Source organism: Trichoderma asperellum, chromosome 7 (assembly GCF_020647865.1).
Source record: "Trichoderma asperellum chromosome 7, complete sequence".
Classification (NCBI taxonomy): domain Eukaryota; kingdom Fungi; phylum Ascomycota; class Sordariomycetes; order Hypocreales; family Hypocreaceae; genus Trichoderma; species Trichoderma asperellum.
The window spans coordinates 1,144,450-1,165,747 of record NC_089421.1 but is presented as its reverse complement, the minus strand read 5'-3'; the positions used below and the strand labels follow the sequence as shown (position 1 = coordinate 1,165,747).

Here is a 21,298-nt window from a genome sequence, read left to right as displayed (position 1 = left end):
GGGGTCCTGTGGCATAGTGGTGTTCCTCGAACTTGATGTGTAGGACCAATACGTAAAGGTAAACTAGAGTCAGCCTTCTTACTACATATGCATGTCTCACAACTTTGGCTTAACACATACATATTTTCAAAGAGGAAAAAAAAAAAGAAACACTCAAAACCCTCGCCCTGCGAAAGAACAATGGCTTCCATGTGGCCTTGTGGAGTTGCCTGAAACTGGCCGCGGAAACGGGTGTGGCGCCGTGCCCATCAGAACATAGCCTCGAGACGGCATCGCCTCGTATTCGCTGCGCTGGGGTGCATAACTGACAGAGCCTAATGGAATTATCTGATGAGAGGTATACGTAGTAGCTACTAGGTGCCTGGCGGGCAATGGAATCCGGGGGATGTGTAAGCATGTTGGTGTATGTATGGTGTCGCTACTATCTAGAGCGATATATGTATACTTCGACCATGAATGAATTGCTGTCCAAGCATGGTATATAGCTGTAGATGCATCACGGCCGGCACATTGCTACTCTACTTGCAGTGGTTACTGACTGGATAGAGGCACAAAGCACATGTCATGTCGTGAGTACATGTAGTTGTTGGCAACCAAAGGAAGGATTCAGGCTGGTGATCAACATCAAATACTCGCGGCTCTAGGGCTTATAAGCAGCTATCAGATCAGATGGCTACAAAAGACCCAATGCGCTATGATACGAGCCCCTCTGCATCATCATGCTGGGAAAGTGAATGGCAAACTATTGATAGCTGTACACAATTATTCCGTCAAAATCCTTCTTCCGCCGTCATCAGCTCTGTGCTACAGGCAATCTCGTATTATCAGAGCCGTGGTTCGTTCAGACAGGCGGCCAAAAAAAGTACAAAGCGGCCTCGCCACATGCAGGGTAGCTTCGCTCCTCTCGCCTACCAGGCGAAATTGTTAGCACCAAGCCCGGCCTCCACTTTGTCCAGCACAAACCTTCACCTTATCATCTTTGCCCAGCTAGTCCAGGCTGGTTTTTTTGTCTCTTTTCCAACTGCCAAGTCGCTGTGTGTGCACGAACGTCGGAGCGGTTGGTTTCGATTTGCGGGACTCGTTTCCTTTATCGTTTTCTTCTGTTCTGTTCTTTTCTTCTTCTTTCCTTTCTCACTCGGCATCCGGTTTTTCTCTTCCCCTGTCTTGTTCCTGTCTTGTGTGTCCCGCCGCAGCCTCCTCAAAGGCGCTGCAAGCTCTCCCAGGCTCTGGTCCGCCACCTACAGCTACACGCACATACGCAGCTCGCATCGCATCGACTCGATTTATTTCCAGCATCTTTCGACGCCCCGTTGGAAGCACTTCTGTTTGTTTGGTCTTTTTCCCCCGTCGTCCGTGGTTTAGCGAGCTTGTCTTCGGAACCTCTTCGTTGCATCCCCCCCTAAGACCCCTCCTCTCTCCCGACTTCTCCTCACCCTCTTGTTCGCCACCGACGGCCGCAACACCCTGCGCGCCGCCATCTCCAACCAGCCTCTGCGCGCTCGACCCGGTCTCTGACGCAGAATCCGTACAATCGCAACAATGGCCGACGCTGGCGCTGTCTCGACCGCTGCGCAGCCTGTGGGCGCCCCTGCCGCCCAAAATGGCCAAGGCAACCCAACTCACCTCCCCCCGCCTCCTCTTCATATTCCGCAGAATACGAACCCAATCCCGACGGCCATCACATCCCCCCGCTCTGGCGTTGATGGCGGTGGAATCCTCTCGCCGACCACTGGCTTCCGACGAGCTGCGCCTGAGCCTAACAAGCGGGCCCTCTACGTTGGCGGCTTGGATCAGCGGGTGACCGAGGACGTGCTGCGTCAGATATTCGAGACTACGGGCCATGTCCAGAATGTCAAGATTATCCCCGACAAGAACGTATGCTATTTCCCCCCTGCCCCTTATGCAGAGGGCTGCGTATGTGCGAGATTTGCTAACAAGGAGTCTTCTGAGACGTAGGCCAAGGGCTACAACTATGGCTTCGTGGAGTACGACGATCCTGGTGCGGCGGAGAGAGCCATGGGAACTCTCAATGGACGACGGGTTCACCAGTCTGTATGTTGTTTCCCTCTCGATTAAACCCCTCTAGTTGCTTTCCTTTTGTTCTCCAAGATCTTTGCCGCTGACACATCTCTTTATGAAAACATAGGAGATTCGAGTCAACTGGGCCTACCAATCCAACACGACGACCAAGGAGGATACCTCAAACCACTTCCACATCTTCGTCGGTGATCTTTCAAATGAGGTCAACGATGATATTCTTCACCAGGCCTTCTCTGCCTTTGGTTCCGTCTCGGAAGCTCGCGTTATGTGGGATATGAAGACGGGTAGGTCTCGAGGCTATGGCTTTGTCGCCTTCCGTGACCGACCCGACGCCGAGAAGGCCTTGAGCTCCATGGATGGAGAATGGCTCGGATCACGGGCGATTCGCTGCAACTGGGCCAACCAAAAGGGCCAGCCGTCAATGGCTCAGCAGCAGGCGATGCAAGCTATGGGCATGACGCCTACTACTCCCTTTGGCCACCACCAGTTCCCTGCCCACGGCATCGCTAGTTACGAGATGATCCTTGCGCAGACACCAAACTGGCAGACCACGTGCTACGTGGGAAACCTCACTCCTTACACGACTCACACCGATGTTGTGCCTCTGTTCCAGAACTTTGGATTTGTGGTGGAATCGCGGTTCCAGGCCGATCGTGGCTTTGCATTCATCAAGATGGACACGCATGAGAACGCGGCAATGGCCATCTGCCAGATGAACGGGTACAACGTCAACGGCCGACCTTTGAAGTGCAGCGTAAGTAAATCCTTTTTTTTTTTTGGTAAACCCCACGAGTGGTGACTATACAAGGTTGCTGACTCTCTCATCTAGTGGGGCAAGGACAAGACGCCCAACTCTCAATCGTTTGACCCTCAGCAGCAGCCATATAGCCCCCAGACTTCTCAGGCTCCTGGCTTTCCTGGTACTCCTACCTTTTACCCGCAATACGGAGGTGAGTTGAGCTGATGCAGCAGCGGTGGCGATGCCTCTTGGATTGAAGAATTAGGATACTAACACGACCATCTATTTACAGCTCAATACAACGGGCAGCAGGGCAACTTTGGTGGCCCGCAAGCCGCCTCTCCTGCAGGATACAGTGGTTCTCCCATGGGATATGGCGGCCCTCAGAGTGCCGGAGGATATGGTCGCGGGCACCAGGGTCCCAACGGTCAGTGGAACCAGAACCAGGGGCAGAACTTCAACAATGGTTTCGGCGGCTATCAGTCGTAGTTACCGGGTATGAACTGCGAGTGGAGGATTGAGGAAAAGAACGCTATCATGGTTTGGGAGGGACTCATTTTTTCTTTTTGCCATTTGACGTAACATACTCCTTTCTTTGTCTCCCCAGTTCTTGTTGATTTTCTCAAAACTTCTCTCCTCTCCTCTCCTCCAACCCCGCCCTTTTATCTACTGCCATCTTCATCATATGGCTCTTTTCATTCTGTATCAGCCATCTTCTTTTTTTCTTTTCCAGTGTGATTTCCAAAGGGCTGTCTCTTCCAGGGGATTTTCTTCTCATGCTCCTTTGCCGTGTAATTTTCTTTTTATTTCATGCACGAGAGAAACGAAAAGTTGGAATGATTTTTATCTTGATTTTTACTTTTTACCTTTTTTTTTTTCTCCTTGACAAGCGCCATTCTTGGAGATACCATTTTTGGGCATATGGAGCAGGTAACTCCTCTCTCTCTTCATCTCTCTCTCTCCTTTTATTGCTTGTTATTCAAAAAAAAGCCTGTTCCCCATATGATGATGATTACGAATTTCTCTTGTCTTGCGCTCTATGAAAGAATTATGCGTGGCATCACCATATTGTGTCTAAAAGGGTTGGATTATCTGAGAAGAGCACTTGCAGCCAGAGGTGCTTTGCTTCTGTTTCTGTTTCTTTTCCTCTTCCTTGTTGGTGGAAAGACTGGAGCGTTGTGGCATTTGGAGAATCAAGAGAACGAGAGAAAAAAATAATGGTGTGTATTTTGTGTGAAAAATGACGAAAGGCGGGGACAATGAACATGTAGCCAGACTGCTTTACCTCAGACCATTACAAAGAAACATGAATGTTGTTTATACTACCTTAGTAGTTTTGGTGAAAATCACGGATATACCGATACAGATTTTAGTCCAGCGAGAAGATAAGATGTACGTATTATTGACTAGTCGGCTGCAGATGATGCTGCAATTGATGAGTGTCTGATGAGTGTCTGAAGACTTTAGATGAGTGCTGCTCGTGCTATTGCTGGGTTTCTTCGAGGCAAGTCTACACAGCTGTTTGATCGTACGAGGCAGACGACGGGGCGGTTTTTCTCTTACAGTACGCGTAGCATTCGCTTCAGGGTAATGAGGCGGGGCCCAATGGAGGAGGACGCTGGGCCTTTGGCATGTGATTCGAGCCTGTAGGTACATGTAGATGAGAAAAGCTGAGCTTCCATTTCGCGAGAGGACGGTGAATAGTCTAAGCGGTGCTGCTTGGACGAAAGTGCCTACCTGTTGGCTTTGAAACGCTGGCTGCGTATAGCTACTAGTAGGTACTATATGTATGCATGCGTAATAGACATTTCTGTGCTCGTCATTCCGGGAAAGTATATGTAGACGTCTAGTAGGGGGCATCAATAGTAGGCGTGTTTGTCCTTATGGAGAAGAGTACAGAGCTTTTTTTATTCCCTCTTTGTTTGTCTTTTTTTTTTCTCTTTTCCTCGAGGCCCAATGAGTTTGAATTTGATAGAGTGAGATGTTCTCTTGGTACTATCTGGCTGATAGATTATCCTCGTCCCTTGTATAATGCGAGGATTTGAAATAGCTACCTGCCAGCGGGAGAAAAAGGGCGTTGGTGATTTTTTTGTGACTTGGCGCTGCTGCTGGGCGGCAAAGCGGCGCGCACGAGCGCAATTGGCGATGCTGACTCGCTGAAGACGGCGTCAAGAGTGGAGTTTTGGGTTGGGGGGGATGGACGGAATAGGCCGCGCGCGCACATGGAGCATTTCTTAGCTTTGGATAATGAATGGGCTGCAGATTCTGCCTATATGTAGGTACATGCGAAGTAGTAGCAGGGAATACTTAGGTAGGTGCTTTATATGCCCATCACGGCACAAACTCTGCATCAATTGATGTTGCCAGCAGTACAGCAGTAACACGGCAAGAGTCTGCAGCAGCCGAGCAACTGTGCTGTATCTGTAGGGATCATGGATATGGCGGCCAGATTACGTGGACTGATTGTTGCGGTGATTTCGAGTGGGCCATGCGGTTTTGGCAGGGAAGCACAGGATACGTGTGAGGTTTCCAAGTTGTTGATGTTCCAGTGTCTGGGGCAACGGATGTCTCTGACTGGGTTGTGGTGTGATACATACTAGTATAGGCAGTAGGCATATGCTCGTATATTACCTGTATTGAGGCAAAACAGGGCGTACTTTGCAGCGCCAGCAGCACAGACGGCGGTCGTCAATTGCTGCCATTGCCATCCATTTTCTCGCTAGGTCGCAGGAATTGCCACCAGTCAGTATATGAGGCATGTGCACGCAACGTCCAACGGCCTCCAAACCCCCACCATGTACATCGCTGCCAACAGTCGCCATTGGCCTGGGTTCCAGGTTGAGTGACGGAGCATGGCTTTAGGCCCCGAGATCTGCTGCTCTAGAGTTTCACCCCCCCGTCTCACGCCAGACAGCTGCTCTTACCGCAGCAGGGCTAGTACTGACGCAGCTTAGCGACCAGCTCTCCACGCAGCCAGTCAGGTCAGACACTAGCCCTGGAGTCTAGAGCGCTGCCCACTGTAGTCTTCAGCGCTGTGCCAGCCAGACGTGTCCGTCCAGATGGACATCAAATCAGCTCGGCCCTTTGCCAGCCACAAGAGCCGCCTGGCTAGCGAGGACATGCTGCACGTAAGTATTAACCTTCCGGTGACTGTAAAGCATCTGCGGCGCCATCCCAGCCTTTCTTCTTCTTCTTCTTTTTTTTTGCTGCTTCTCTTCTTCATCCCTCGTCCCAAAGACTCTCCCGCCAGAGGAGGCGCTGCTATGCAGGAGGTGCCATGACGAAGCACATGCTGGCGCGCTACGTACTAGTCCTGAGGTGCTGCTAGACCTAGACACAAACGAATTACACCCAGCCGGGCAGCATACCAGCCCATCTCCACAGCGTCCATCGCCTCCGCATCAGAATCGCAGCAGTCAATCGCCAAAATCTGGGCCCGCCGGCAACTCGTGCTGCGTGCTTTCGGGCCTCCACAGCGCGCGCCCAATTGTGTGCGGATAACGGCGTCGGACCAACGAAAGACGAGGGCGAGCGCTTTGCCTTTTCAAACAAGGAAAAGGAAGCAGGAGAGACAAGGCAAAAAGTAAAATCAGATTAAAAAAAAAAAGATAGCACCTCAGTCAGTCCAGTCAACACTGGATAGCGCTGCTGCCGCTGCCGCTGGGCCTCTGCAGCCGTGCCCTGGGCCTCTCTCCCTCACCCGCAGCCCGCGCTGACGCCCCTCCTTGGCCTTGGCCCTTTCTGCCCAGCCAGCCCGCCAGCCCGCCATGGACAATCCGCAGTGGTTCCCCGACCCTCAACGAGACTCTCAACGACGCAACCCCAACGGCCAGCCATCGCGAGACTATCCGTCGCCGCTGTCCATCTCGGCTGCCGGCCACGCCTCTGCCTCTGCCGTGCCGCCCGTTGCTGCCGCGTCGTCGTCGTCCAGCCGTGCGGCGTCGGCCTACAGCTACGGCCAGTTCCAGCACCAGCACCACCATCACCACCAGCAGCAGCAACAGCATCTCCCTCTCCACAGCCAGCCTCAGGGCCAGAGCACGCATCCGCTCCAGCTCCCGTCGCAGCTCCCGCACCCGCTGCAGCCCGGCGCCCACCACAGCTCCGGCAGCGTCAACGCCGTCGCCTCGCCTCTCGCGCGCGACACCAGCGGCGACATCGCCATGCACGACGCCCACGATGCCCATGCCGGCATCAAGTACCCCATGAGGCCGCACCACCAATCCCACCTGTCGGGCACCCGCTCGTCGGGGCTCTACTCGCCGCAGGACCAGCCGCAGCAGCAGCAGCAGCAGCATCCTCAGCTCCAGCATCACCACAGCCAGAGCCAGAGCCAGAGCAGCCAGCCCTCGTCCGCCGCCCAGCGCTACTCGCCCATGGACACGCTGTCGCCAACCTCGCCCTACGCCTCGTCCAAGCCGCAGTTCACCAGCTCGCCGTCGCAGCAGACGCCCCCCAACGCCGGCGACTACTCGCAGAGCCCCTACTACGTTGGCCGCGGCCAAGGCCCGCCGCAGCTGCCCCCCATTGCGTCCTACACCACCACCCTCGACGGCTACCCCTCGTCTGCCGTGGCCGCGCTCGACGGCGCCTTCAGCGACTCCAAGGCTCCTCGCCGCCAGAACCCGCCCGCGATGAGGGCCGTGCCCGAGTTCAAGAAGATCAAGTCGCCCAACGAGCTGCAGCCCAAGAACACGAGGCAGCCGCGGTTTAGGCGGGCAAACCCAGAGGGAGGCTTCATCAGCGTTAGTTTCTTCTTCTTTATCCTCGCTTCTTCTTCTCCCCTCCCTTTTCAAATTCAGTCGTCTAACGTATCCTTACGTTCGAATTTAGCCTCTCCAAGCTTTGACGGCGCATCTGCCTGCCACATATCGCATCTGCAACCCGAGCTTCAAGTACGAGTCATCGCGGAACCCTCGCCGAGTCTTAACGAAGCCTAGCAAGGGCACCAAGAACGATGGCTACGATAACGAGGATAGCGATTATATCCTCTATGTAAATGACATTTTGGGCTCCGAGGAAGCTGGTCACAAGTGCGTTATACAATCCACAGTCGTTGCCATGCCATGAACTCTCTCCCTCTGACTCATACACTTATATTCAGGAATCGATACCTTATTCTCGATGTGCTGGGCCAGGGTACTTTTGGTCAGGTCGTCAAATGCCAGAACCTCAAGACGCAAGAGGTTGTGGCCGTCAAGGTCATTAAAAATCGCACAGCTTATTTCAACCAGAGTATGATGGAAGTTTCTGTGCTTGATTTGGTACATACATTACTATTACCGCCCCTTCTTGGCTTTTTTTTTTTTTTTTGCTTTTTTTGCTAACTTGTGGACTTTTCAAAGCTTAATACAAAGCTGGACAAAAACGATGACCACCACCTTCTCCGTCTCAAAGATACCTTTATCCACCGCCAGCATCTCTGTCTCGTCTTCGAATTGCTCAGCGTCAACCTGTACGAGCTTATCAAGCAGAACCAGTTCCGCGGCCTCAGCACGACTCTGGTCCGTGTCTTTGCCCAGCAGCTCCTCAATGGTTTAGCGCTGCTCAATAAGGCTCGATTGATCCATTGCGATCTGAAACCGGAAAATATCCTGCTAAAGAATCTCGAGAGCCCAATCATCAAAATCATTGATTTTGGATCCGCCTGCGACGAGCGTCAGACCGTCTACACCTATATCCAATCGAGATTCTATCGTTCCCCCGAAGTCTTGCTGGGCCTGCCTTACTCGTCTGCAATCGACATGTGGTCCTTGGGCTGCATTGTGGTGGAGCTGTTCTTGGGACTGCCCCTCTTCCCCGGGTCGTCAGAATATAACCAGATTGCTCGAATCGTGGAGATGCTTGGCAATCCTCCTAATTGGATGATTGACATGGGCAAGCAGGGCCTCGAGTTCTTTGAGAGGAGACAGGACGAGTTTGGAAGGCGGACATACCACATGAAGAGCATGGAGCAGTATTCGCGGGAGCACAACACCAAGGAGCAGCCTAGTAAGAAGTATTTCCAGGCGAACACGCTCCCAGAGATTATCAAGTCATACCCCATGCCTCGGAAGAATATGAAGCAGAGCGAGATTGATCGAGGTAAGAATTCCTGGCAACAACATTTTCTTTTACCTACTCTGAGATGGCTAATCTGAAATCGTAACAAACTCTGCAGAAATGAACAATCGCATTGCTTTTATCGACTTCGTCAGAGGCCTTCTTAACATTAACCCTCTAGAGCGGTGGTCACCACAACAAGCAAAGCTACATCCCTTTATTACGCAGCAAAAGTACACAGGGCCTTTTGTCCCGCCGATGAATCTCAAGTCGAGCTCTCTTAATAGGTCGCCAGCTCCCGGAACTCAGCAACAGCAGCAGGCCGAGGCCCTTAGCAAACAGCGAGCCGCACAGGCCCAGGCTCAAGCTGCACAGGCTCAAGCACAGGCCCAGGCAGCGGCCCAGGCCCAGGCTCAGGCAGCGCAGTCGCAGGTCAACTCTGCGCAAGGCGGATATGGGTCTCCAATGGGCGGTGGCCAATATCAGCAGTCTGCCCATGTGCCGGCTCCGCTATATTCCAACAGCGGCCTCTATAACCCTGGGGCTGCTCATGGAAATGTGCCCCCTCAATACGGACCACCACAAGCTGCCCAGTACGGCCAGATGGGTATGCAACAGGCTCCTCAACAGATGCCGTCATCGCAATACCCGAACTCGGCACAGCCCAACATGTATCAGCAAGGCGGCATGAGGACGAACAGGCAACGGGCATCAACCATGGAGCAACAGCAAAGCGGCATCCCCCCAGCTCTGCAACGGGTTGCTAGCCATCTCGATCCAAGCCAACCTATCCGACTCCAGCCTAGCCCGGCGTACTATCCCCCAACTGGCGAGGGATTAGATAATGCGGCGGCGCGCGCTGGAAGACGAGGAAGCCGGGTTCAACAGGGTGGTCAACGAAGCAACAGGGACTTTATTCGTAATCTGGAAGAACGGACTCTGGAAGAAGGTTTTATGGGCAACCAGAACCCATGGCATTGAGGCTTTTAGCCATTTTATTTTCCTTGTTTTTTCCGATCCGATACGAAAGAAGTCTTATCTTCTGACTGTCATAGTGTGTCAAATTCATGGGTATTAGGATGTGTATGATTGGGGCATCAGACAAAGAACCATTCGCCGTTGGCTACGTTGAACATGGGAGGTTTAATCCCATGGGTTTAGGGTTTCCCCGCCGACCACACCGATGGCTTGAAAGAAAGTCGTACCGATTTGAGAAATGTGGTCAAGAATGGACCAATGGCGGCATATGTGTTTTCTAGTTGCGGCGGAAGAAAAAGCCCGCTCTGTCGACAAAGGATGTTTTCTTGAATTTGCCCATAACCGAGCCTCATAACCTCAATTGCCTGTGACGTTGTTGAACCACACACACGATCCCCTACGATGCAATGCATGAAGATGTGGACATGGATGGATTTCGACGGATCAAGCGAAGGAAGTGCGCTTCGGCTGCCTGTACGTAGCTGGAGGCCGATTCCTCCTCAAGACGTAAAGGTGGCAGCCCGTAATTGTTTCGCGTTTTTGGGTGGATTATGGATGGGAGAAATACACGCAGGGCTTGGACTCTTTCTCTCTCTTTCATCTTCCCTATCTTGTCCCCTCTTCATTTCTGCGGGATCAATTCTTGTTTCTACCTGTGTACGACTACCTCCTATCTGCAATTGATGTCTCATTTTTTTTTCCGTTTCTTTCTTTCTTTCCCGTTCCCGTTCCCGTTCCTCGTATGTATCTGCAAATCGAGACTGGCCTACTTTGTGTGTTTTTGCAGGTGTTTTCCTTTTTTTGTTTGTTCTTCTAAGGCAGGTTGGGGGAGGGTGGGTAAAGGGGCTGGAAAAGAAGCGTTGGAGAGAAAAAGGGGAGGAAGAAGGGGGGGTTGTCTTTAATTTTTTTTTATTCGAGGATAAGATGGAAATATGCATTGTGTGTGTTTTTTTTTACATTGTGTGTTTCGCGTGTGGGTGGTATTTGAAGAAGGGATTGTAGCGGGGGAGAAAAGAGAGTGGGAGGGAGAGGAGAGGCGAAATTGCATTTTGAGAAGAGAGATGATTTGATTACGAGATGAATTAAAATGGAACATTTCCACGACGTTTTAATCATCACTGTGACATATAATGCAACGTGTATCCGCGTTGGATTCATCTCGATACTCAAGGTTGAGTGTGACTTGAGCTGCATTGAAATTGCCCAGATGTGCACGATAGATACCGCTACCTGTTCTGAATCAAGATCTATATATTATTTTTTTTTTTAATTCTATTTATGGCATTCCCTATTCCATCCAACCGTCCATACCACCCTTCCTCAGTGAAAAATATTTCCAAACACTACTAACACATACATACTACCACTCTCGATGCTTAAAAAAGTGGCAGAAGGGGAAGAAAGAAAAATAGGAAAAAAAAGTAAACAAAACGCTCGATTATTAGCCGTATCATATATGTCCGAGTTAAACCCCCCCAAGGCAAGGAAACCGCTGTAGTCCTAAAAACATAAAGAGAAAGGTGGCACCCCGTGGAAATACAAGAAAAGCAAAGAATGCAAAAAAAAAAAAAAATAAAGAGGAGGAGGAGAGGTCTGATCCTCGACCTTGAACTCTTTTTATGATACAGATCTTCTCCGTCTGAGCTCTGCCGACCGCGAACGAGTCTATCGTCCGCCGTTGTTGGAACCCTTTTGGAATCCTCGGCCTCGCTTGTTGATGTTATTGTTCTTATTGCCGTCGTTGTTGTATTGCAGCCTGTTGCTGCCGCCCCTTGACGAGGGGGGCACGTTCTCCCTGTCCATGAGGTCGTTGTTGTAGTCGACGATTAGGTCGTCGTCTTGGGATGTCTTTTGGCGTCCTGAGAAGGGTGAATTGCGATTTGCCTTGTAGCCGCCTGGCTTGGGGTACACTTTGATGATTCTACCGTCGGCCTGAAAGGAAGAGGGGAGGTTAGCGGTGATGATGGTGATGTTAATATAAGGAGGAGCGTCTTCTTACAGTCTTGTTGTTGAACGTCTCAATTACTTTCTCTCCGCCCTCTCTTGATGCAAACACCATCTCCACAATGATAAACGGCTGCGTCTTGACGATTTCGCAGCTGACCATCTCGCCACCAACCGGCGTCATTGCGCTCTCGATATCCGCCGCCGTCGTTCCAGGCGCAAAGTTCTGTGCCATGACGGCAAACGGTCCTGCAAGCCCCCGAATCGTCATGCCGGTATCTCGCGCCTGGGACTTGCCGTTCTTTACAATGTTGACCTGGCGTTTGACAGAGTCGTCGGTCTCCATGCGGTCGAAGGCAGCCGTTAGTCTAGCGACTTTTTTCTTGGCGGCGGCTTTCTTGGCGGCACTGTTGGCGGCAGCACCGCCGGGGAGGGTGATTCGAGAGCTGAGAGGGGCATTGGCGGATGAGTTGGGTCGGTTGACGGTGCTGTGCAGATCGTGAGTCCATTCGCCGTTGACATCGCCCGCGGGCACGCTTGCTCTGCGGCGTCGAGATGAGGTTGCGGTGACGGCTTTGTTCTGAGGCTGGGACTATTGATTTTTTTCGACCAGTATTAGCAAGACTGGAGATGAATAAATGCGATGCCCGCTCCGTATGTGACTTGGATTTACCTTCTTCACGCCGACACGGCTGGCGAGCGATCCTCCGATCTGAGGCTTGGAGTTGGTCGGTGCGCTCTGGCGACGGCCCCTGGAGAAGATCTTGTCGGCGAGAGCCTCATTCTTCTTGCGCTCTCGGGCTACGGCTGATCAGTATTTCGTTTTGAGGCAAGGCAATTGACAAGAGATTTTGTGCGTGTCGAGGGTTCTCGATGCTGCGAGTGTGCGCGCGCGCGCGACGGGCAGAAGAGCGTACCGGTATTGATGATTTTTTCGAATTCGGTGGCAACGGGCGCCATTTTTGCGGTCTTCAGCGTCTTGTTTGAAAGTTGTAATGGATGTCTCGTATAGGCGATGATTGTCTGAAATCTAAAAGTATGCAAAAGAAGAGAGATGGGATCTTGGATGCCTTTTTTTTTTCCTTGGTCGCGTCTCTCTCTCTGTTCGTTGCGGCTGAGCGCTGAAGGGAGAGTGAAATGCCTTGGTGAGACTTTGGGAGGCTGCGGGCATGTGATTGGCTGGCGGCGCCGCTTCAAGACAGGCAGAGCTGCAGCGCTATTTCTGGGGGCGGTTTAGCGGGTTTGGGGGGGTGGCGGGATGTCCCCTGTCTAGTGGACGGGCGATAAGATAGGGATAAGATAATAATTTTCTTTTGAGGTGGATGGCAAAGAGCAGGCAGAGGGACGGACAAGTTGATGCCGAATACAGCGATGCCGGGTTCGGCCATTTTCAGATAATTGCTGCTCGATTGTGTAGCTTGAAGAAAGAAAGGGACGAGAAGGGGTCTTTCTTTATTTTACATCTATTCTTCTTGGATATTCGGCGCAATGTCAGGAAGCTTGGGAACCTGCGCCGCCTGTCTGCGCCGTGCGTTGCAGGCGTCGACTCGCAGCAGAACCGGCATCCTTCCAGCTGCTCCCCTGCAGACCAGCAGGCGATATGCCTCTTCGGTAGCATCTGCAATCACTGAACGGACCGATGCTCCACGGACCCTCATCTTAGAGCCGGCCGATTCTGAAGTCTCCAAGAAGAAGAACCAAGAGCGGCTGGAGCGAATCGTCAAGAAAGAGCTGGCGCACATGAATACGAATGATCCTTGGAAGATTGCCCAATATGTGGAAAATGCGCTCGCCACTGACAGATTTGAAGAGGCCTTGCTTTTGACAAAGACTGCCGGCAAAGACCAACAGGTTGTTGTGGCCTGGAATCACCTCATCGGCTATCTGCTGGGCAAGCAGCGGCTGCGGGAAGCTATCAAGCTATACAATGATGTTTGTCTTTTACAGTCACTCCTTGCCTTCAATTCCTGAGTTCTAACAGCATATCAGATGAAAAAACGAGGCCAGCTGCCCAATGTCCAGACATTTACAGTCATATTCCGGGGCTGTGCCCAATCGCAGCACCCCAAGATTGCGGTTGCTGAAGCTGTCAGGCTATACAATATCCTTCTCAGCGATAAGCGTCTGCAGCCCAACTCAATACACATGAACGCCGTTCTCAACGTTTGCGCAAGAGCCGGCGACCTCGACTCCATGTTCCTCATCGCCGATACTGCCAACGAATCCACCCGTGCCCCTACGTCGTATACCTACACCACCATCTTGAATGCCTTGAGATTTCAGGCAATCCGCGATGGAGAAGTAAAGGATATAACGCCGGAGCAGCAAGCCGCAAATATGCAAAAGGCTGTGGATCGCGGAAAGAGCATTTGGACTGAAGTTATTGACAACTGGAGACAAGCCCGGCTGGTCATCGATGAAGAGCTGGTGTGCTCCATGGGTCGCTTGCTCCTCCTCGCGCCTAAGAGGGAAGAAAAGAGGGAGGTGCTCAATTTGCTAGAACAAACCATGAGCATCCCCAACCTGGCCAATGACACCACCATGGATGCATTCCAGGACTCCGAGATGAAGAAAATCTCTGTTACTGGTGCTGCGAAGAAGGTGCCTTCGTCTAGAGCAGTGTATGCCATCCCTAGCCGAAATACCCTGGCCTTGGTCTTGACGACTTTGGCCTCTTCAAAGCTCACCACATGCGGCATCAAATACTGGAATCTCCTGGTCCGCCATTATGGCATCATACCGGACAACGACAACTGGCTCCGCATGTTTGGTATGCTCAAAGTTGCCAAGGCCAGCGCTCACGCCTCCTCAATCCTAAGCCTCGTTCCCGACGAATTTATCGATGCCAAGCACTACGAGATCGCCATGGAGACGTGTGTCCGCGACAACATCAACCCCAACGCCATTGCCAATTCAAACCGAGTGCTAGAGTCTATGCTTGAGCGCCTCCCTGTCCCGGGCTTGCACGCTCTTCGTATGTACTTACGGGTTGCCCTCGTCAGCCACTTTCAGTTCCGCGAAAGAGTCCAGAAGGGCGACGAAGAAGGCGCTAAGCGTGACTATGGGCTGCAGATAACAACTGCCCTCGCACATCTATGGGAGCCTTATAAAAAGGTTCACTACCACTTCTTTAAAGAGAGCTCTAAAAGCAACGATTCTAGCCCAGGAGCAGTGTACAACAGCCAACGCGAGGTCATTGCCTTGGCTCGTCTCATGTTTAGCGCATTCAACAAGGTTATCAACGAGAAGATGCTTCCGGAGAAGGACGCACAGGAACTCCGCTCGGTTGGCGCAAAGATTAACCGCGAGATTCAAAAGTTCTACTCGGGCCGTGAGGAGAGAGAGCCCAACTTGCGACAGGCTCGCCGTGGCGGTGCGGACCAGAGGCGAGACGCTGTTGAGCCAGATGAAGAAGACAACGCGAGTGAAGAGGATAGGCTTAATAGTGGATTTAGGCCGGGAGGCGACTTTGTCTGGAATACGACAAGGCAAGCGCCAGTAGATGAGGAGAGGCAGCCCCGGAGACCTTGGGATGCCAGCAGGACAAGACAATCGCGAGGAGAAGACGAAAGGCAGCCTAGGAGGTCATGGGATGCCCGCAGGCCAAGACAGTTCCAAGCGGAGGAAGAAAGGCAGCCTAGGAGATATAGAGATGCCACCAGGAGGCAGAGGACGTATTAAATGTGTACGATTCATGAGTGTATGATATAGAGACAACGACCGTTACTGTATACCATCAAGCCTCTTGTAAAAATGGCGAAATAGGAGGGCCCAGGAGATATTCTCGGGTTGGGTCTTTTAAGAAAATATACAATTTTATCTCCTCTTCCAAATTTTTTTTTTTTTTTTCTTTCTTTTCACAGCAATTGACATCTCGTGTTGCTGGTAATGTAGTGACGTTTGCTGATTGTTGATATCCACAGCATCAAGCTTGAGCATAGTATCAGTCTCAATAAGTTCATATCGCCAGGGGTGGTGCATAAATTCTTCCCAAAGAACGTGCCCCTCTTAGCGACCCCACGTACCGATTACAGCGGCCCTGACGCACTAACAGCCAATTAATTTTAGCGCGTTGGCAACAACGCGACCCACGCGTAAAGACGCGTTTACTACAGGCTTGTATTAATTGGCAGCGAGGGCATGTGGGATGTACAGCACTTCACAAACCATCTGAAACCTCGCCAAAAGCCCGAGTCCCCGCCTCACTTCACCAGCGCAAAGCGAGTGGCCTTGCCTGATGTCTGCATTTTGACCCTCATTTCTGGCCATTCGTTCATGATACCCGGAAGAAACGCCACTCCGCAATGCCAAAGGTCGACCACCGGGCGAAGCTCGCCGAGCTCAAGGCCCTGCGCAAGGCGGGCAAGAAGGCATTCGAGAGCTACCAGGTAGAGGATGCGGACAATCTCTACGACGAGGTTGACGAGGCTGGATACAAGAAGATTGTGCGGGAGCGACTGAACCAGGACGACTTTGTGGTCGACGACAATGGCGAGGGCTATGCCGACGACGGACGAGAGGACTGGGACAGAGTGCGGCAGTACGAATCAGACAGCGAGGGCGAAGGCGGACTTCCTGTGCGTGGGAGGCCGAGCAAAGCATGTGAGTAGCATTAGCGATATGAGGCATCTTGGCCTGCTCCAGTGATGCTAATACCAATCGGCAGCCAAAAAGAGTCTGCAGGAAGAACAGGCCAAGCGGGATGCCAACGACCGCAGCATCAGCGAATACTTTACCAAAGGCGCTGGCAAAGCTCAGTCCAAGCCCAAGGTACGAGACATCGATCCAGCGTATCCATAACCAGAGCGAATGGCTTACCAAGAATTGCAGGTTGTCAAAACCAAGGCAGATGACGACTTTCTTGCCGATCTGCTAGGAGAGGTGGACGCCAATATCCCAGCACCAGCCCCAAGATCCTCAAAAATCGAACGATCCGGCGGCGAACGACGCAGGCCTCGAGAGCTATCTCCTGCGCCAGAGCCCAGTTCCAAGAAGCAGAAGAGGGTCAACATACGGCTGCCCTCGCCATCACCAGCCCCCGCGAGCTTTGACGATGATGATGGCCTTGTACCCTTGATTGATGACGAGCCCATGAGCACCGCCGATATACCCATGAGTGACCCAGCGCCGTCTTCGCCTGCTGCCAAAGTCGCCCAACGCAAGGCTCTGATAAAACAAGAGCCGCAGAGTGACGACGATGACGACATGATGGAGATTGCCCATGCCGGTGCCGTCAAGGTTGCTAGTGTCAACATGGCAGGCTCACGGCCTGTGAAGAAAATCGTCAAGGAAGAGCCGCAGTCGTCCCCGGTCAAGGTTCCAGACACTTCTGTTGATCCAACATCTTGGAACGAACTCACAGAGAAGCTCAACGTCGTCAGCTCCTCTCTGTCAGAATCTAGAGGTATCGGCAAGATCGATCACAACGACGCCATTGAAGCCGATGGATCCTTGAATTTCTTCTGGACTGACTACACCGAGGTCAACGGCAGTCTATGTCTCTTTGGCAAGGTGCTGAACAAAAAGACACGCTCGTATGTTAGCTGCTTCGTCAAGGTTGACAATATCTTGCGGAAGCTCTACTTTTTGCCCCGCCAACAGCGTGTTCGAGACGGCGAAGAAACTGGCGAAGATATCGACATGGGCGATGTCTATAACGAGGTTGACGAAATCATGACCAAGATGAACGTCGGCATGTATAAGATCAAAAAGTGTGAGCGCAAATACGCGTTTGAGCTGCCGGATATCCCCAAGGAAGCAGACTACATGAAGCTCTTATACCCTTACACAAGTATGTCTTGAGAACTAATGGCCCCCCTCCCCCCTCCTGACCTATTCGCAGTCTATTAATCTGCCTGTATTAGAGCCTACACTTAACATGGACGTAAAAGGAGAAACCTTTTCTCACGTATTTGGAACCAACACTGCTCTATTTGAACAGTTTGTGCTATGGAAGAACATCATGGGGCCTTGTTGGCTGAAGATCCAGGATGCCGACTTTGGCGCTATCAAGAATGCCTCCCACTGCAAACTTGAAGTTCTGGCTGAACATCCTAACATGGTGTCTGCCATTCCCGATTCTGATAATATGGAAATGCCCCCCTTGACGCTCATGAGCATCGCTCTCCGAACGGCATTCAACGCAAAGGAGAACAAGCAAGAGATCCTTGCTATTAGTGCCCGAATCTACGACAAGGTGCTTTTGAGCGATACAACTCCCGCGGAGAAACTTCCGTGCAGGACATTTACCGTCATCCGACCTCATGGGCAAGCTTTCCCCATGGGCTTCGATACTCTAGTGAAGAAGAGAGTAGAGCAAAAGAAAGGCCTGGTCGTTTTAAAAAAACAAGAATCAGACGTGCTAAGCTTCTTCTTGGCCCAAGTTGATGTAGCGGATCCTGATGTCATTCTTGGTCACCAGTTGGAAGGCGTCGATTACAGCGTACTGCTGAATCGTTTGTTGGAGAAGAAAACTCACCAGTGGTCAAGACTTGGAAGGCTGCGGCGATCTCAATGGCCGTCCGCTATCGGCAAGGTTGGTGGCAACGTGTTTGCTGAGCGCCAAGTCATGGCTGGCCGGTTGCTCTGCGATCTCGCCAACGACGCAGGAAAATCCGCCATGTTCAAGTGTCAGACGTGGAGCTTGACAGAAATGTGCAGCTTGTATCTCACAGGTGACAATCGTCGCCGTGATGTTGATAACGAAGTTGCCCTCAACACTTGGGCTAAGGAGAGCCAGGGTCTCATGGACTACGTGACCCATATGGAGGCTGATACACACTACATCGCCGCATTAGCTGTCAGTGTGCAGCTGCTTCCCCTTACCAAAGTCTTGACGAATTTGGCTGGTAACTCTTGGGCTCGTACCTTGACTGGAACACGCGCAGAGCGAAACGAATACATTCTCCTTCACGAATTCTACCGCAACAAGTACATTTGTCCTGACAAGCAGACATTCAAGGGACGACAAAAGGCTGAAGAAGAAAACGACGAGGAGGCTGGTGAGGGCAAGAAGAAGGACAAGTACAAGGGTGGTCTCGTCTTTGAGCCGGAAAAGGGTCTTTATGACAAGTTTGTGCTTGTCATGGACTTCAACTCTCTGTATCCTTCTATCATTCAGGAGTATAACATTTGCTTCACTACGGTGGATAGAACAGCATCGGTAAGCTGATTTCGAAGTTGTTTGACATAGACCTGCCATTAACTAACGCTTGCCTCTAGGCCGAAGATGAGGATGCAGTTCCCGAGGTTCCTGTTAACCAGGACCAGGGCATTCTCCCTCGACTCATTGCCACGCTCGTCAGCCGTCGTCGTCAAGTAAAAAGCCTCATGAAGGATAAGAAGGCCACACCTGAGCAACTTGCTACTTGGGATATCAAACAGCTAGCCTTGAAGCTGACGGCCAATTCTATGTACGGTTGTTTGGGATACACCAAGTCTCGTTTCTATGCTCGTCCCCTGGCTATTTTGACTACGCACAAGGGTCGAGAAATTCTTCGCAGCACCAAGGATCTTGCCGAGAGCAAGTCTCTGCAAGTCATCTACGGTGACACTGACTCCGTCATGATCAATGCCAACGTGGATAATGTTGCAGACGCTTTCAAGGTTGGCAACGAGTTCAAGAAGGCCGTCAACGAGCAGTACAGGCTTCTGGAAATTGACATCGACAATGTTTTCCGTCGTATCCTGCTGCAAGCTAAAAAGAAATACGCTGCTATCAACTTGATTGAAAAAGACGGCAAGTTCATCGAGAAGATGGAGGTGAAAGGTCTGGATATGAAGCGTCGTGAATACTGCGCTCTCTCCAAAGAGGTATCCAAGCATTTGCTTGACGAGATCTTGTCTGGTGATGATATTGAGGTTGCCGTGGCTCGCATCCACGAATACCTGCGAGAAACTGCTACCAAAATGAGGGAATTTACCATCCCGGTGCCGAAATATACTATTTACACGCAGCTCGGAAAGGGTCCCAAGGAATACCCCAACGCTGACTCCATGCCTCAAGTACAAGTTGCCCTCCGCGATCTCGCCAGGGGTAAAACTGTGCGCAAGGGCGATGTCATTTCCTACATCGTCACAGGCACTAGCAAAAGCTCGGAACCTGCGCCAAAGCGAGCCTATGCTCCGCCGGATCTCAAGGCTGACCCAAATCTGCAACCCGATGTGGACTGGTATATAGCTAAACAGATTTTCCCGCCTGTCGAGCGTCTGTGTGCCAATATTGCGGGTACTTCCACGTCTCAGCTTGCTGAACAGCTGGGCTTGGATGTCCGCCGATATAGCTCCACCCAGACGCAGCAGAACAGCTCAAGTGACGATCTCGAGATTCACCCTCTCGAGTCTCAGATTCCTGACGAAGTCCGGTTTGTCGACTGCAAGCGACTCTCTCTACGCTGCCGAAAGTGCAAGGCTTCATCCGTCTTTGAGGGCCTCTTGGGTTCTCCAGATCGCGTCACTGCGTCGGGTGTCACATGCCCAGGCTGCGGCGCAGTCATCCCCACGCTCTCTGTCGTAGCGCAGGTAGAGCATACGGTGCGCCTTCAGACGTCCCAATATTACGAAGGCTGGCTCGTCTGCAACGATCCCCAGTGCGGCAACAGAACTCGCCAGATGAGCGTCTACGGCACCTGCTGCTTAGGCCCTAAGGGTCTGGCGCGAGACTGTAACGGCACAATGCACTACGAGTACACCGAAAAGGCCATCTATAACCAGCTGGTGTACTTTGCCAGCCTGTGGGATGTGGAAAAAGCCAAGGCTAGAGCTGCTGATACAACGAATGAGATTTCGATACAAGAGCGAGAGAAGATTCGGGCTTTGGCGGAGCACAACCGTGTGCGCTTCACGACGGTCAAGACTGCTGTGGATAAGTACTTGGACAAGTGCGGCAGACAGTGGGTTGCCATGGACACGCTTTTTGCAAAGCTTGGATTCAGCAAGATGTTTGCTGCTCCAGCTGCTGCCTCATGAGGAGGACAGGGAGAAGAGGGCTGTATTTGGGAAAATATATTCATGACGGAATGTTTTATATAATTGTAATCTGTTTCGTTTTTTTGCGAGAGAAAGAGAGAGAGAGAGAGAGAGAGAGAGGACAAGCATATCTTAGCATGGCATGCAAAGACGGTTTTTGTTCCAAGAAAACAAGCCAACTAACTATTTGCGGCGTGGAGCTGAGAGATGATGGATGGCGTTTTTGGGAGTTTTTCATGGAAACTTTTTTTAGGAATGCTGCTGCATTGCATTGAATAAGATGGGAAGAGAATTTGTAGTTTACGACAAAAAAGAAAGAAAGAGAGAAATGTTTATACAACTATAGTTAAGAAGAGAACAAGGAGCTTCTGATTTGCTGTATACCATATTGAATTCCATCTAGAGGGAAAAAGTCATTTGTTGCTCATGCTAGATAGACACACATGCTTGATGATAACTATGATGGGAAAAGTCTTCAGCTTAAACCACAGATAGGTAGTTATGACATTCCAAAAACATATACTATCCCGTCATGTTACGAAAAAAGGAACCATATCAAATTATTTCATGAAAACATTTAATTATTTC

The 21,298-nt window shown here is 51.4% G+C and overlaps 5 protein-coding genes across 5 annotated transcripts; 4 read left to right on the top strand and 1 right to left on the bottom strand.

The window, feature by feature from the left end:
* Positions 1–984: 984 nt before the first annotated feature.
* On the top strand, positions 985–4,230 carry TrAFT101_011154 (uncharacterized protein). The gene is made up of 5 exons (XM_024910206.2): positions 985–1,875; positions 1,957–2,052; positions 2,147–2,794; positions 2,870–2,990; positions 3,072–4,230. Exons 1-5 carry the CDS (start codon positions 1,540–1,542, stop codon positions 3,266–3,268), a joined length of 1,398 nt encoding a protein of 465 aa, XP_024757109.1. The 5' UTR covers positions 985–1,539; the 3' UTR covers positions 3,269–4,230.
* Positions 4,231–5,908: 1,678 nt separating this feature from the next.
* TrAFT101_011153 (uncharacterized protein) lies at positions 5,909–11,088 on the top strand. The gene is made up of 5 exons (XM_024901061.2): positions 5,909–7,524; positions 7,613–7,812; positions 7,884–8,043; positions 8,125–8,863; positions 8,940–11,088. Exons 1-5 carry the CDS (start codon positions 6,547–6,549, stop codon positions 9,800–9,802), a joined length of 2,940 nt encoding a protein of 979 aa, XP_024757107.2. The 5' UTR covers positions 5,909–6,546; the 3' UTR covers positions 9,803–11,088.
* TrAFT101_011152 (uncharacterized protein) lies at positions 10,685–12,852 on the bottom strand. The gene is made up of 4 exons (XM_024908789.2): positions 12,661–12,852; positions 12,417–12,544; positions 11,799–12,335; positions 10,685–11,731 (listed from the first exon to the last, which is right to left on the bottom strand). Exons 1-4 carry the CDS (start codon positions 12,701–12,703, stop codon positions 11,465–11,467), a joined length of 975 nt encoding a protein of 324 aa, XP_024757106.1. The 5' UTR covers positions 12,704–12,852; the 3' UTR covers positions 10,685–11,464.
* Positions 12,853–13,108: 256 nt separating this feature from the next.
* Positions 13,109–15,563, top strand: TrAFT101_011151 (uncharacterized protein). The gene is made up of 2 exons (XM_024902102.2): positions 13,109–13,675; positions 13,733–15,563. Exons 1-2 carry the CDS (start codon positions 13,232–13,234, stop codon positions 15,422–15,424), a joined length of 2,136 nt encoding a protein of 711 aa, XP_024757105.1. The 5' UTR covers positions 13,109–13,231; the 3' UTR covers positions 15,425–15,563.
* Positions 15,564–15,863: 300 nt separating this feature from the next.
* TrAFT101_011150 (uncharacterized protein) lies at positions 15,864–21,240 on the top strand. The gene is made up of 5 exons (XM_024902783.2): positions 15,864–16,345; positions 16,410–16,513; positions 16,574–17,534; positions 17,608–18,905; positions 18,965–21,240. The coding sequence occupies exons 1-5, from the start codon at positions 16,048–16,050 to the stop codon at positions 20,708–20,710; spliced, it is 4,407 nt and encodes a 1,468-aa protein (XP_024757104.2). The 5' UTR covers positions 15,864–16,047; the 3' UTR covers positions 20,711–21,240.
* Positions 21,241–21,298: the final 58 nt, after the last annotated feature.